Source organism: Anas platyrhynchos, chromosome 1 (genome assembly GCF_047663525.1).
Source record: "Anas platyrhynchos isolate ZD024472 breed Pekin duck chromosome 1, IASCAAS_PekinDuck_T2T, whole genome shotgun sequence".
Taxonomy (NCBI): domain Eukaryota; kingdom Metazoa; phylum Chordata; class Aves; order Anseriformes; family Anatidae; genus Anas; species Anas platyrhynchos.
Genome location: NC_092587.1, coordinates 13310676 through 13325331, shown reverse-complemented (window position 1 = coordinate 13325331; position 14656 = coordinate 13310676). Strand labels below are relative to the sequence as shown.

The window sequence follows — 14656 nt, the reverse complement described above, 5'->3', positions numbered from 1 at the left end:
ACGTAATCCCTGCTGTGAATTACTGTCAAATTTAAAATGATTTATACCTTTGTGGATTTCCTAGCAGGAAATCTTTACGCCGCTACTCCCGTGTTTGTTTTACGGTTTCTCCTTTTCCTCCTCTTTGTGCAGCATGCACAAGCACAGCTCTATCCGTAGTATGTTACTGCCATACCTGCTTTAATGGTAATAAAGCAACCCACAATTTCAGTGTACCAAAGGGGATGCAACACCTTCCTAAGCTGATCACACCTTGTTTCTCACACAAGGTACAGGTGCCCAAATCCAGAATAAAATAATACTAATAATAAACTTCTGGATAAATAAGCCTGTATCAGAAAGATGTTGTTCCCAAAGTACCTCCATTTACCCAGTTCTGTATAAAACACTGGCACCCAGCACCACTCTACACCAAGCCTGTGGATACATTGCTCTGAAATTGTTGGTTTGTTTTTTGTTTGTTTTTCCTTCAAGATGCCAAAATGCTATACTCTGCTGGGGAGAAGACAGGTTACAACAAACCTTTTACTTAAAATGCAGCTTTGGAAACGTTTGTCTTTGAAAGTGCACTTTGACAACACTGAAAGTACTGCATTTGTTTGATTTTAGATTTTATTTCAGTTACTAAATAAACCCTCTAGCCAGGGCTACAATGCCAAGGAGTCCAATTCAGTCCAAAATAACAGAACAAAGTGAACACCGGGTTCTACAATTGTTTTTTAAGGGTAAGAGCAGGCGGCGGGGAACGCTGTCCCCTCAGCCCCACCGCCCCCCCCCGCCCCCGGCCGCGCTGAGGCGACTACAGCGGCCACTCTGCCAGCCATGGGCACTCGCCAGCCCCGCGGCATGCTGGGATTTGTAGGCGGCGGCCCGCGTTCGCCCGGCGGGGGCATGAGGACCGCGGACTACGAGTCCCAGCAGCACCCGCGGCCGGCGGACGGAGCGGGCGGGGCCGCCCCCCCCCCCTCACTACACCCTGCCCGCGCCCCCGGCGCTCACCTTGGGCGCGGAGGGGAGGCGGCGGCGGCGGTGGGAGGCTGAGGCACGGCCGGAGGGAGCCAGCGGCTGGAGGTGAGCGGAGGGCGGCTGGGCTCGTTTGTGGGGGCTGGCTGGGCCTCCTGAGGGAGGAAAGGGGTCCCTCGTGAGAGAGGGGGCCGTCCTGAGAGGGTGGTGTCCCCGCCTGAAAGAGAGGTCCCCTTGCTGAGGGGGTGTCCCCTCCTGAGGGGGGTTCCTCCTGAGGGTGTCCCCTCACGGGAGGGGTCTCTGTCCTGAGAGGGGTGTCCCTCCTGAGGGGATATCCCTCCTGAGGGGGTATCCCCTGAGCAGAAGAGGGTTGAGAGATCAGTCGTTTCCTCATCTAACGCTTTCAGCCCTCCGGTGCTGAGCTGCGGGCTGTTGGGCTCAGAGCAGCCGCCTCGGTCACGTACCAAGCAGAAATAATAACTGCTTCCTTCTCCTCTAGCTTCAACCCGAAGGTCTTCCAGACCTTTCAATAAATAAATAAATAAATAAATAAATAAATAAATAACGGGATTGAGCTGTGCTTTTTGCAGTGTTCTGCCAAGGGACAGCACTGAGCCTCCCCCCGTGTCAGTGTTCTTTGCTTTGCAGTCTGCGAGCTGAGGGAACGTCCCGAACTCCGTAGAAGGGCTCAGTGAAAGCGACTGGAACCACCAGCCAAGAAAGTAAGTAGGCTTAAACGTGTTGTGCTGGTGTATGAGCTGCTTTTCTACAAAACTTTGGCGTCTGAGCGTTGAAAGAGGGCTGAAAGCTGCCTTCAGGATGCTTTGAAATGTCAGATATCCACATGGCTGTTGCAGCTGGCATCCAGAGATATGCCATCAGTAATAATAATCATTAAAAACCTAGCAATTGCTGCCTTTACTTTGTGATGACTCAGCAGAAGGTACATTCATATCTATTCCAGTCGCTCAGCATTAGTTTGGATGGGGAAGATTGACAAGTCTGAATTAGCTCCTGGCCACTGGCTTTTTTTTCTCCAAAGTTTTTGCAAAAGGAAACCAAAATTTCCAGAGAGAGTTTCAAAGCTTTTTCTCCTAAATGTGCAATACAATGTATTCTAGGTAATAGTCAATCTTTACTTATAAAAGTTCCCTAACATAAATCATATGCTACTTCATTAGCTGCTGTAGAAATGGTACAATTAATCCCTTTACCTGTACAGCTTCAGACAGCAAGCACCTGTGGGTCACTTGCAACAAATTAACTCTGTGGAGATCAACTCTAGCATTGGCCTTTCTATTTTGAAAGAGTTGGTTTATGGCAATTCCAAGTATTTCTGGGACATGTGATAGATGTTCCAGTACTGATTTTAGCAGTGTTTCTGAACTCAGCTATTTTACTGATTGTCTTGCAGTACACTGCCAACATCTCTGAAATGGAGTAGCAAGCACTACTTAGCACTGGTTACTCTAGTTGTTACTGAGCTAGGGATCACAGCCCTCAGTGAAGCAGTAGCAGCTCTAAGTCATGCTGTAAACTTGACAGGCTGCAACCAGAATAATTTGGGGGAAATACTGAGGCACAAACTGTGTCTGGTTTATCTAATAGGCAGCTATTAAGGCTTAAGGTGTCATTGTCCCCATGTCCCCAGTTTGAATGCAGTGCAACTGAAGCATTTATGTTATAGTAACTTTCCTAGCAACTTTGTAGCATCAGAACTTTAGCTGGGTAACAGAAAGACAGTGGACCTCAAAGAATAAGAAAATGACAATGACACTCTATCTGTGCCTGTCTAGGAGATGTTGATTTGATGATTAAATCAGAGTATACAAAATTCCTAGGGATAGCATTTGTTATTTCAGCTGCCTCTTCTTCCTCCAGAGTAACATTGTCACACAGGGAGAAAGCTGTAAGGTCTTTTGTTCTAATCTACTAATTATGCCATCTTCTCTCCAGCATGGAAACAGGTTGCTTCACTTTATTACTCAAGATTCAGTAGCTGTCATGAGTTCCCTCATTTCTTCCTACCAGTCACACTTTTTCCAATAGCACAGGGGTATTCTGGAGTGTCATGAGTTTCCCTGTGACCAGCTTTCACTTCCTTCTGAACCTGATGAACTGATAGACTTTTCTATAAGAACTGTTCTTCTAAAGCCTGTGTTTTGCTGTCTGGTGGCTTAGTAGATTGATAACTTTTAACACAAGAAGTCTACGCTGAAGTTAAACTTTTCACACTCAAATCAAACTATTTCCAGTTAAGTTTAGAGAATAAAATGCATTCTTTATCCTCATGTTTCCATCTCTAGACCTGTTAAGCAGTATAATGTCCTGCTAGATCAGTTACATTGATAAGATCTTGATTTTTATTAATGATCACAAAAGTCCATATATGAATAACTGGCCTCTGTGGCAACCTGGGCTACTTTTCCTAAAGATTTGCATTAATGGTTTCTTTTGTTTTGTGCTGTAGCAGGTTGGGAGGACCTTCCATGTGACAAACAATAGCATGATTACCATTTTGGGAGGTTTTTGACAGTGACTGGGTATTTTCAGGGCCTGGGTGGAGTCTCTGTTTCTTCAGCCTTCACTGAAGATTTCTTACCAGTTTTGCACAGGTGGTGGATCAAGTTTTGCTGCTCTGCTTTACCTTCTGCCTACCTTTGTGTATGTCTAATTTTGTTTGGGTTCATGGTGGTGTTTTGTTGTTGTTGTTTTTCAGCTGATTAATATATTTTAATAATCTAAAACCTGAGATTCTGACACCTAGACTGGGCTAGAGCTAATGTCAGATTGTTCATTTTATGCAAATCAGAGTCTGAGACAGGGCTGTGGCTTTCGAGAGCTTCTCATATCATCTCTCATAAGTAAAGTGTGAGCAGAACTTTGCAATCAGATTAAGGTTAAGCTGGCTAGACATTGCAAAAATTGAATTTTGGGCAGCTGGTGTTCATGGAGCATAATTCAAAACATAATATACCACACAGGAGAAAACTGACGTCACTACTCCAAGGTGCCTGCTGGGGAATGCTGCCCGCTCCTGTTGTGGCAGGAGCTCTGCTGAGCTCAGGCATGTCTGAAGAGTCATGTCTGGACCAAAACCACAGGTCTTTTTCATAGATGCTGGCATCTGTAATGCTGCCTTCAAATGCTGAAGTTTTGCTGCTACCATACCTTTATGGCACAGCGTGGTTGAAGTCCTTTTCCAGAGAAAGGAAAACCTGAGTTCAGTTACCCCTTCAGCACATTGGGGTTTAACCCTGCCTCGCCCACTTACTAGAACAGTGCCTACTACACAGTTTTGAATACAACACTGTTTTATAATCCCTCCTCATTTCTTTCAGTTTTAATATTTCTTTATCTTCTGCCTCTGGTCCATCTCAAAGTTCAACTTGGAATTTTGCACTGTACTTCTTGTCCGGTTGCTTTCGGTTCTGTAGTGTGTTTCTGTGTTTTCTTTTCCAGTTTCGTGTTTAAAATTGATGCTTGTGATCTTTTCCAATCTGGCATTGCAGCGCTGCAGATTCTGCTGTACCTGTGTCCACACAGCTGACCCGAGCCTTTTGTATGTGCATTTCTGAGGAAAGGAGGTTCTTGCAAGAAGTGGTCAGAGCAGAAAAATAACTCAAAGAACTTTTCTTCATTTCATTTGACAATCATCAGCCCAGGCAGCCCTGTTGCTCTTTCAATTCTTTGGTGATTTCACCCTGTTTGTGTTTGCTGTTGGAAGAACCTGTTCATGCTAGAGGTCAGTTGGAGAACTCTTCTTTGTCCCTACAATCCTGTTTAAAGTAAGCTTTACTTATATCTGTATGAATCTGGTATAGATGAGGTTTTGGTAGGTGGTCTCCTAGCTTTGCTGCTTGCTTGAGTGATGGGCACCACTACTCCCTTAAAGCTCTCCTCAGAACATACATATCTTCAGTTCTACCAAATAAATGGCACCGATTTGTGAAGACCTCACCAACACAGCTGAAAATCTGGTGTTTCAGTGGCCTTGTCGAGTTAAAGTACAACTATGAGGGCATGAGCCTGGCAGGCTGTTTCATCAGTCCTGTACTCTTTACTGTAAACCTTCAACATAGGAAAGTGTTCAGTGCAAACCAATAACTGGAGCCAGTCCAAAGCAATTTCGGGATGTTGTCCTTGGTAATTGCACTGCTGGGATTGTGGAGCTGTTTCTTTAGCTGGGTAAAGATGAGCTTTTAGCTTGTGGTTTTAGCTTGTGTAGCAAAGAGCAGGCACAGAGCTGTCACCGTGGGGTTGAGGAAGCAGACAGTGATGTAGAGGGGGAGGACTCATTAGGTGGCTCCTCCACTGAGGGAAGTGCATCATGTAGCTACTCCCTTTGGCATACTTATTGAGTGTCAGCTGGCATTTAGGCTCCCAAGGAGTGCTGGACACACTTCTCTTTCTGGGATTTATCTTATCAGCCACAGAAGAAAAGCGAAGGCATACGGGGAGCGCAAATAAAGGAGTGGGTTGGTGTTTAACCTGAGAAGCTTCTGTACAGGCTCATGTCGCTTACTGTTAATTTTAAATATTTCAAGGAAAAGCAGTACTGGCCACTGTACGCTTGTGGCCTTCCTGCGTAACCTTGGCGTCAAGATGTCGAAGAAATTCATTTCCACTGGCTGGCAATCACCTTCAGAGCGTGAGGCAACACCCTTAAGTACATAGGAGACAGGAAGACGCTATCGCCTGGATAACCTAATCTTAGCCAAGCAGCAGTTGCATAAACACGGGCAGGGTATGTCACAGGTCAAGTCCTACTCACTGCTTTTCTAGGATTTAATTTGATACCTGTTGTACAAAAGACATAACCAGAAAATGTTTGCTATAAAGTAACTGTCAAAGAGCTGTTTCTTCCAAACACAGATCCTCACATGGGTAGAGAAGTTGAACTTCTCTCTCAAAACTAGCAAGAAAAGATCTGCAGCTTGATTAAAGAGTTAATACTGCTTCCTCAGAGAATACCTGCCCTACGTGAAGCTCTTTGTTGGCTTTTTCAGAAACAAGAATCCTTCAGGAATTTCTTCAGGCATGATAATCGTTGTACCCTGTCCTGCAAAGGGGCAAATCCTTTTTGAAACAATTAAGAAGAGATTCCCTAGACGATCCTTGGAGAGACTTTAAAACCTCTCATTAGTTAAGTAAAGTAGTTACTTCATGCCTCGTTTTCAGCAGCGAAACTGGAATATAAACTTATAATCCTGTTCTAAATCCCCTCTTCCCTCCTCCCACTCCAGTCGTTTCTTCCTGTTAACGTTCTGTGACTCGCTATCCTTCAGCTTCCCTATGGCTTCAGAGGTTCGCACTATAAATACGATCACTGAAATTAATCTGGTTATAAATAACAACCTTCTGCCTTTTTTTTTTTTTGTATATTTTTAGCCTGATGCAGCCAGTTGAGAGGCTGGTGGTGTGTGTAAACAGGGCTGAGGAAGCAGACTGTGATGCAGACTGGGAGGGCTCAGTAGGTGGCTTCTCCATTGGAGGTGGTGTACAATGTAACTCCTCCTGCACAGTCAGACACTTGTTTGCTGGCTGCTTGTTCCACTTTGCTGGGAAAAGATGGATAAAGGGTGCCATGAACACTTCTAACGTTCAGCTGGAGGTCATTAGTGCACTACTGTTACATGGCCCATCGAAGTGATTCTGGGTTAGCTTGGTGTGTGTGCTTGATTGTGATTCTTGTTCTCTCCTCTGATCATTCTGATGGCTAGAATGAAGACTGCTCTAATAAAGTTTTTGGCTGTGAATTTCCCCTGAGGAAATTAACCTAGCTAATGATTACCTGGCCCTGAGCTCCATGGAGGGCTGTGCATCCTTATCAGTTGGCTTAAATGCAACACAGCAGTCATTGGCCACAATACCGTTCTGATTAACTTATCTGATTCCACTGTCTCTAGCTACTGCTTCTGGAGATCAGACAGAATATTCTGAGGGGGTGAGTATGGCAGATTCAGGCCATTCATGACCTTTGCAAGGACAGCAAAGCCACAAGAAGTACAAATAAGGATGATCATATTTCTGTGGGTTCTCATGGACATCAAAGTGTCTGCACTGGAAACAGAAGCCATCTCTTATCTGTGTTTGACTGGCAGGGAGACTGGTGTTTGCTGCTCAAAGTGCTTCAGGTGTTTGTCTTATGTGAAACTGATTAAACAGCTCAATCAGTGTAACAGGTTACCAAAACATTATCTTGTTGAAAACAAACAAAAGATTGCTATTTGATAAGAGAGAACATTAGATACTCTAATAAATTCATTAGTTCATGGAATAAATCATTAGAAGCTGAAGTGTTTTTTTGTCAAGGACCATGAAGTATGAAATACCCCTTATGCCTAAGGGGTAAGTTATGTAATATTTTTTTTTAAAGGTCTGATTTGTTACCATGTTCTGAGACAAGGATCTCTGTGCTTCATGTGTTGTTACACTCTTTTCAGTGGCTAAATGAGCAGTTTGATAGAGGAAATGTCACGCTGAATCAGCCTGAGGAAGGTGCTCTACATCCCCAGATCCAACCAGTAGCAAGGCTCAAGATGTGTTCCCAGCAGGTACACAGAGCAAACGTACACTGCATATTTCTGTATATGTTTGGCCAGCCACACAGATTAGACAGACAGCACCAACATATTCTCATCCTTCTGCCTTCCTGGCCGAGCAGCATGGAGATCCACAGCAAGAACACGCATAAAGACTTACATATATATATATGTAGGAGGTGGATCCCTCTGGCAGCTGGGCTCAGACACACAGGGTCCAGTAGCTAGCTCCTGCATCCCGGTGTCCCCACTTGCTGGCAACTGGACCCCAAAGTCCCCCACCAGTTGCTGCACATGCACGCACGTGGCTGGCCTGGACTTTCCAGCTCCTCATAGTTGCCTGACCTCCATGCTTTTGCCCCTAGAGATACACAGGTGCTCCCGCACCCAGAGCTGGCTACAATGCCCCTGGCCCCATCGCTGGTCCCCTTCTGCTGCTCTGGGTGTGTGGAGATGGGCTGATGGCTTCTGCTGTGGATCTGGGAGTAGCATAATGGGGTTATTAGGGCTTCCACTCCTGCCTGTGTGCCTCTGAGGAGCTTTTATCACATACCTGACACAGTTTATGTAGCCATCTTGACTTTTTATGTGGAATAGAGTGGAAATTTTGTCTGTCTAAAGGCTGAATGGGGATTCACAATCCTGATTTGTTTTAATGTTTCACCAGAAAGTCTCCCAAAGTGCATTTCTTACCTTACAACCTACACAATGAAAATTCTATTCAGTTCACAAGTTGTTTCTTAATGTGTGAAACTTTATAAGAGGGCTACAGTTATAAGCCATCTATTCACTAGTGGACTTAGTGGGAGTAGCAAAGGAGAAAGGATGATAAGCACAGTCCAAGGAAAGAGTTCATTCCTGATGACCCCACCCAGTCATTTTACATCTGCGTTGTGAGAAGTACTAAATGTGAGAAGTTGTGGTTCTTAAAATTGCCTCAGTTTTGTGCCTAGCTTCTCCAGACACTAGGAGCAGACCTTGTAATAGCTCTGGTTTTCAGTGTACGTTTGGTGGAACATATTTTATGTATTGTGAGTGTATGTTTCCACCATCCTTTCGGCTGATGGCAGTCCACTATTCCACTATTATTTGTAAACTTAAAGGTACTTAAATATTCATTAGACTTCACAGTTCACAATCAAACTCGGAGTTCCCCAGCATAGATGCATTCCTCTAGCACAATGCTGTATTAGTACTTTCTGCCCACGCTTTGCCAAAGCAACTCTGTGCTTAGCTGCCAGAAGGAAGGCTTTCTGCTCTTTCAAAACAGGCAGGTCATTATTCTTCATGTCTCCAAATCAGCGTAGATGGCTTGACAACCCTGCTTTATCATCTAAGATTGGGAAGGGAAAGTGCTTAATTACTAATGATGGTGTTATAAAGTGATGTTTGCTTCACTTTTTTTTTTCTTTAACACCTTCAGTTTGATAGTAGCAGTAAAGACAAGAACAGGTCTTTATCAGTCAGATAAAGAATTGGCAACTCTTAAGTCTTTTACATGCACCTTTTAAGTACTTTAGCTCAAGTTTTATCTGGATGATAAGATTAATGGCAGTGTTTCTTAATAGACTATTAATTTTCTCCTTGCTGTGAAGTTCAAAGGTTGTCTGAGAGCAGTATTCCACTGTTAATTGGGCCTCACAAACACCCAAAGATCTCCTTTCTCTTCCCTTGTTGAAGGTCTGGGAGTTTCAGAAATCATAACGTTAAGCTGTGTCCTCATGGGAGTGACAGTAGTTATTTTTGCTTTTCCTTGAGCATGTTGGGAGTGAAGGACAAGGCTGAATTTCCAAACCTTCGATATCTATTGGCAAACTGTCATATTGGTAGCCAGGAACCACCTAGAGAGACACTGAAACCAATCATGAAATGCTACTCTCTCTCTCTCTGCAGCTTCTCTGTGGACAATGTGTATTGTCTGTTGTAAACACAATCCATCCATCTTGTTTTGTGTCCACTTTTGGAGAAAAAAAAAAAAAAACGGGAAAAAATAGTGGATGGTATTAAAGACTTATCTTTTTTATGTTGTCCACAGCTTGGTATTCAAAGTAGTTATCAGAGAACATGGTTATTTAGGACTGTTAAGCTGTAGCTGTGGTGTGGATTTACAGTCCCTTTTAATGAGATGTTATTTGCCATTATTTGTTGCATTTGTCACATTTGTCTTCTGGTATCCACCGTGAACCATAGCTAAGCACAAGACCCTATCCTGCACTGTCCTGCCTCAGGTTAACATTCATGTTAGCCCATTCTCATGATTCAGTGCAGCACAACTCCCTAGTTCAAGCCAAATCAGAAATGCTCAATCTACGGTTAACAAACTTCTGGACTAGGGGATGGTGAAACCTAGGTTATGACCCCTGGCAGTATTTCAAACTAACACTTGCTGTCATCTGGGTAGCTGATTCAGAGCTGAGCGCAGTTCAGCTGGTCAATTACATCTGGATCATTTATTTTACTGTGGCAAACAGAAGCCCTGGGAAGGACTGGAGATGTGTTGTTCATGCTCGTAGTATCTGGAGCAGTGTTGACACGCACCTAGAAACGAGGAAGGAAATGAAGATCTGAAGTTCTATTCATAGCTAGATTTACACTACAAACTTGCCTGGCTTCTCCAAATATTAACCAATCTACCTGAAGCTGAGCAAACTTGAACATGGAAGATACATAACCTGATTAGGACCTCAGTTGTTTGGAGTTAGCAGGGGATTGTTTTGTATTGCTGGCTCTTCTGGAGCAGGAAGAAGGGGTGCATGCTTTTCACACCTTGGATAGACAGGTTTTGATATTATAATCTTGTTTTATTGGAACAGCTTAGTGAAAACCAAGCCTCTGGGCTGATATTGTTTGTTATCCCTACCTATGTGCCTTTTGCATATGGCTGTAGTTCTGGTTTGTTCTGATCTCTTTGGATGGGTTTTCTATTTAAGACAGATTAAAATTGCTTCTCAGTTTGTAAATGATACTGTTCAGCACCCTGGACCCAGCGCTCTACACATATCTCACTAGTACTGAGCCAAGGGAAGAACTGCCTCTTGCAGGCTGCTGGTGACACTGTGTAATTCAGCCTAGGGTGCTGCTAGCCAGGAGAGCACGTTGCTGCTTTATGTTTGAATTTGTGTCCACCAGTAGCCCCAGTTCTTTATGTGCTTTCCAGATGACTAAATATTAAATCCCCTGCACTTACTGGTGCATGCGGCCGTTTCTCCTAGACTTTGCGCTGCCCTTTGTTGAACTTCACAGGGTTCCTGTCTGCCCATTTCTCCAGCCCATCAAGGTCCTTCTGAATGGCAACGCAGCTGTCTGGTGTGTCAGCCACTCTTTTCAGTTTGAGATTGTCTTTAAACTTGTCTTTAAACTCTTCTGTATGTCCCATCTGTGTTCCTGTACCTGATCTTTTTCACTGGATGTAAGTTTTCCCTGCTGGAAAAGACCTTCACTGGTCTTGGGCTGGGATTGCTGAAGATGATCTTACCAATAAAGAGTGAGACACAGCTAATCTTTCTCCATGTCCTTTTTCACCAGATCCTTTGTCTTTTTCTATACAGTGCCCACATTTTCTGTAGTCTCCCTCTAGCTGCTTATATATCTGTAGAAGCCCTTTTTGTTCTCATTCATTGCCTCCAGATTGAACTCCAGGTGGAATTTGGCTTTCCCTGAACAGTGCCTCTATATTCTTCCTGGGTCATCTGTCCTTGTTACCACATTTCATATGCTTATTTTTTGCCTACAAATTCTCTCAGGAGCTCCTCATTAATCTACACAGGCCTTCTTTCCACTCTTGCTTGAATTCCTGTTCATTGGGATAGAAAGTTCTTGAGTTTGGAGAAAGTGATTATTGAAAATTTGCCAGTTCTCCAGGGCTCTTTTTATATCTGTGGGTGTGCAGAGGTCTAGGACTGTATGTCTGGTGGTTTCTCTTTGGATTCTGAACTCTTCCATCTCACGGTGCCTGCAGCCAAGGCTTCCCCTGAGCTTCATGTTCCTGACCAATTCTCCCTTGTTCGTAAGTATCAGGTCCAGCAGAGCACATCCCCTTGTCAGCTTCTCCGTCACCTGTGTCAGGAAGCTACATCCAGCTACATCCTGCATCACAGAAAGCTTCTGAAATGCCTGCGGTTTGCTGGGTTGCCCTTCCAGCAAGTTTAGAGTGGTTAAAATTTCAGTTACATTAGTATTCATGTGTATCTTCCTGTCTGGAACAGAGCAAGACGTGAAGTGGGAAGTGGTATTTGTGGGTAGGTAGGCTTTGATGCAGAAAGAAAGTGCTACAGATTTTAGCAGCCAAACATACATCCTAGTATGGAAGGTGTTGCTTGCACTATGAAATGAGGTGCATATGATAATACAGGGGTGAGAGGGGAAAAAAGAGGAGGGGGAAAAAGAGGCAGATGACATATAGCTTATGTCATCTATAATATCTGAAGTAAATCTTGAATGTGGTATAAAGAAGAGTTACAGTTTTGGTAAAAATATCCTTTTGTGACTGTCTGTGGAAAATCTTGCTTACAAATTAACGAGAACTGAAGAGACGCTAGGCTCTCTTCTAGAAGTCAAAGAACAGGGAGCCCTGGGTGGAAAATTCCAGCACCTTTGTCAGACTGAAGGCTTAGGGAGCAATATTGATATTTTGCTGCCGGGCAGCCTATATTTGCTGAATCAGAGCGTTGGACCAATCGTGGTTAGCTCTGTCTGAGTGTTAGGTGGTTACTTGTTTAATTTCTATGTGGTAACCCCCTTCTGGGAAAGTATTGATGTACAGTAAAAAAAACTAAACACCTCCAAGATATCTCTTGGTTCAAGGCAAACACATGCTTAAGTGCCTCACTGGACTTGAGCCCGAAGAATTTTGGCCATTTCCCACTATTTCAAGAGATGAAGCTGTAAGTAACATCTTTATCCAGATTAGAATAATTATGGCAAGATTCAGATTAAAACGCATGTATTTTCTCCTTATTAATTAATTCCCAGCATGGCAAAAGCATCTCAGAGTACATTTACTTCCTGCTTTTCCCCTGAAAAAAAAACCGTGTCAGTCTGAGTCAGACTCTTCCCAGCAAGAATCAAGAGAGGGGATGAAAAAGTAGGAAAGGAAAGTGGTGTCTTAGGGCACAGATGAGTTCTCTACCTGGAACTACAAAACCCCCAGAAAAGAGCAAGGTGTGCTGTAGAAACTGAGCCTTACAGTGCCGTAATTCATCGCAGCACCCACAGTGATCACTGCTTTCCCTTCTCGGCTTTTGGGTTACAGGGATTTAACTGAAATCTGCCCTTTACTTTTAAAGCCAATTTGGAAAATTTGTGGTAAGCTTCACTGTAGTCCTGTCATCAAAGGTAGTGCTAGCCAGCATTTCTACTTAATGATGTAGTGGTCCTGTCACTTTGCTTCTATAAATATGGGGCAACAAATGATCAGAGATATGGCCCTGGAGAGAAGAAGGGTCCTGGAGAGCTCTGAATTATAGCTCAGAGTTCAGATTTTGTATAATTAGGATTCAGAGTTATGTTTCTTGCCCTACATTTATAGAAGCAGCCACCATAGGCCAAACTAACAGAGCATCTCCTAAACATGTTAGGGTGTTTTTGGCAATGAGTCAGACAGACCAATAGATGCTTTCTGGCTACTTTTAAAATGATGTACGTCTCCTGACTCCCAGTTTAGTGGGTGTGAGATAGAACAGCAGTAAGTGGCACGTGCATTGAAATAATAGTTCTTTAAAGTAGGCAATTGTACATCCTTGAGACACTTGCTGTTTGGAAAAAGAACCCTCAGAAACAGGGAAGGGAAGGCAGGTGAATAGATGCAGCAGGAAGCAACTGGTTACCTGGAAAAAAAAAAAGTGGCTTTCTTATTGGTAAAGTTGGAGTTCTGCCTTTTGGAGATGGATATGGCAGTTTGTGAGTAAGCAGGAAGTAACTCAGCAATAAAGCAATCTCCTTTCGATGCTGGTGTTTCCTTTAGAAACTGAGGAGGGAATGAGCAGATAAGCACGAATATAACCTTCCATTTTTGTGTTTCTGCAATTATTTACAAAGTAATTAATGCAAAAGCTTTCTTTACCTAAGAGAAGCACAAACATAATGGCTTGCATACAGTAAAGATCATGAGTGTAATTTATTTACTTACCGTTACAGACCATCTAATCTGTGCTTTTAGACATCGTTCACAGATCTGGTACCTGGCTTGTCCAAGTACACTCTGAAAGGAAATGTCAAAAAAGAGGTTCAAAAACTGACGTTCAGCAACCAAACTCTTTTTGTCTACTACCAGGTTGTTCTGCGGAGACTGTCGAGCTTTTCTTCTGTGGCTTCTGCTCAGTGAGATCAGCTATGGAATACACGCAAGAACACGGAGCATGTCTTGAGCAAACGCAGAAGTACTGTGTGGAGAGACCAATATATAACCAAGAGATCTTGCAAGGACAGCTGCGCAGGCGGGACAGAACACCTCAGACTTTAAGGCAGAAGATTGCACACTCTTGTCGGTAGGGTTTTGCGTCTTATGTTTGTTTTATTGGTTAGAGCCATTCTGGTTCTAAATTTATCCATGTACATAGCTGGACGTTTCTTCAAAGAAACCTATAAGACAAAAACCCTACTTTGATTTTCAGCAAGACCATGATGAAGTTGTGTTATGAGTTTTTATAGGGTAATCTGTAACTAAATTAAAAACGGTTGGGTAAACTAGTTCATTAGTTCATGCCTTCGTTAAATTGAAAAGGAAAATATGCAGCATGGGAATGCAAAGTATTAGTCAAATCATGTGACATCGGAATTCATAAGAGCCAGGAAAATATCTGGCCTTTTTAAATGGAAAGTCTTATGGCCAAATTAAGCCTGCTGTAGTGGTTGGCAACCCTGCCCAGAGCTGGAGGGTTGAAACTAGATGTTCTTTTAAGTCCTTTTCAATGCAGGCCATTCTCTGATTCTGTGATTCTATGAAATTTGTGCTTCACATAAGCATTTCACAGAAGAAGAATGGAAGCACATGACAGCTGTGTAGAAGTCTTTATTATTAGCCTAATAAGGACTTAATAGAGGTACTCCATAGCTTTTAACTAACTGCCTTGGAACCTAAATATTTTCTGGTTAGACATAAAATGTCTTTAACTGTGAAATTCTTGAACCATTGTGCCAGGGCAGAATGG

At 43.3% G+C, this 14656-nt stretch overlaps 1 protein-coding gene across 1 annotated transcript in view; it reads left to right on the top strand.

Annotated features, from left to right (window-relative positions):
• The first annotated feature begins 931 nt into the window (after positions 1-931).
• The window catches only part of SLC26A5 (solute carrier family 26 member 5), a 34034-nt gene continuing 20309 nt past the window's right edge, over positions 932-14656 (top strand). The window contains exons 1-3 of the mRNA XM_027459447.3: positions 932-1071; positions 1554-1685; positions 13780-13993. Coding sequence (XP_027315248.1) covers positions 13839-13993 — 155 coding nt within the window. The 5' untranslated portion in view covers positions 932-1071; positions 1554-1685; positions 13780-13838. The remainder of the gene's footprint in view (positions 1072-1553; positions 1686-13779; positions 13994-14656) is intronic.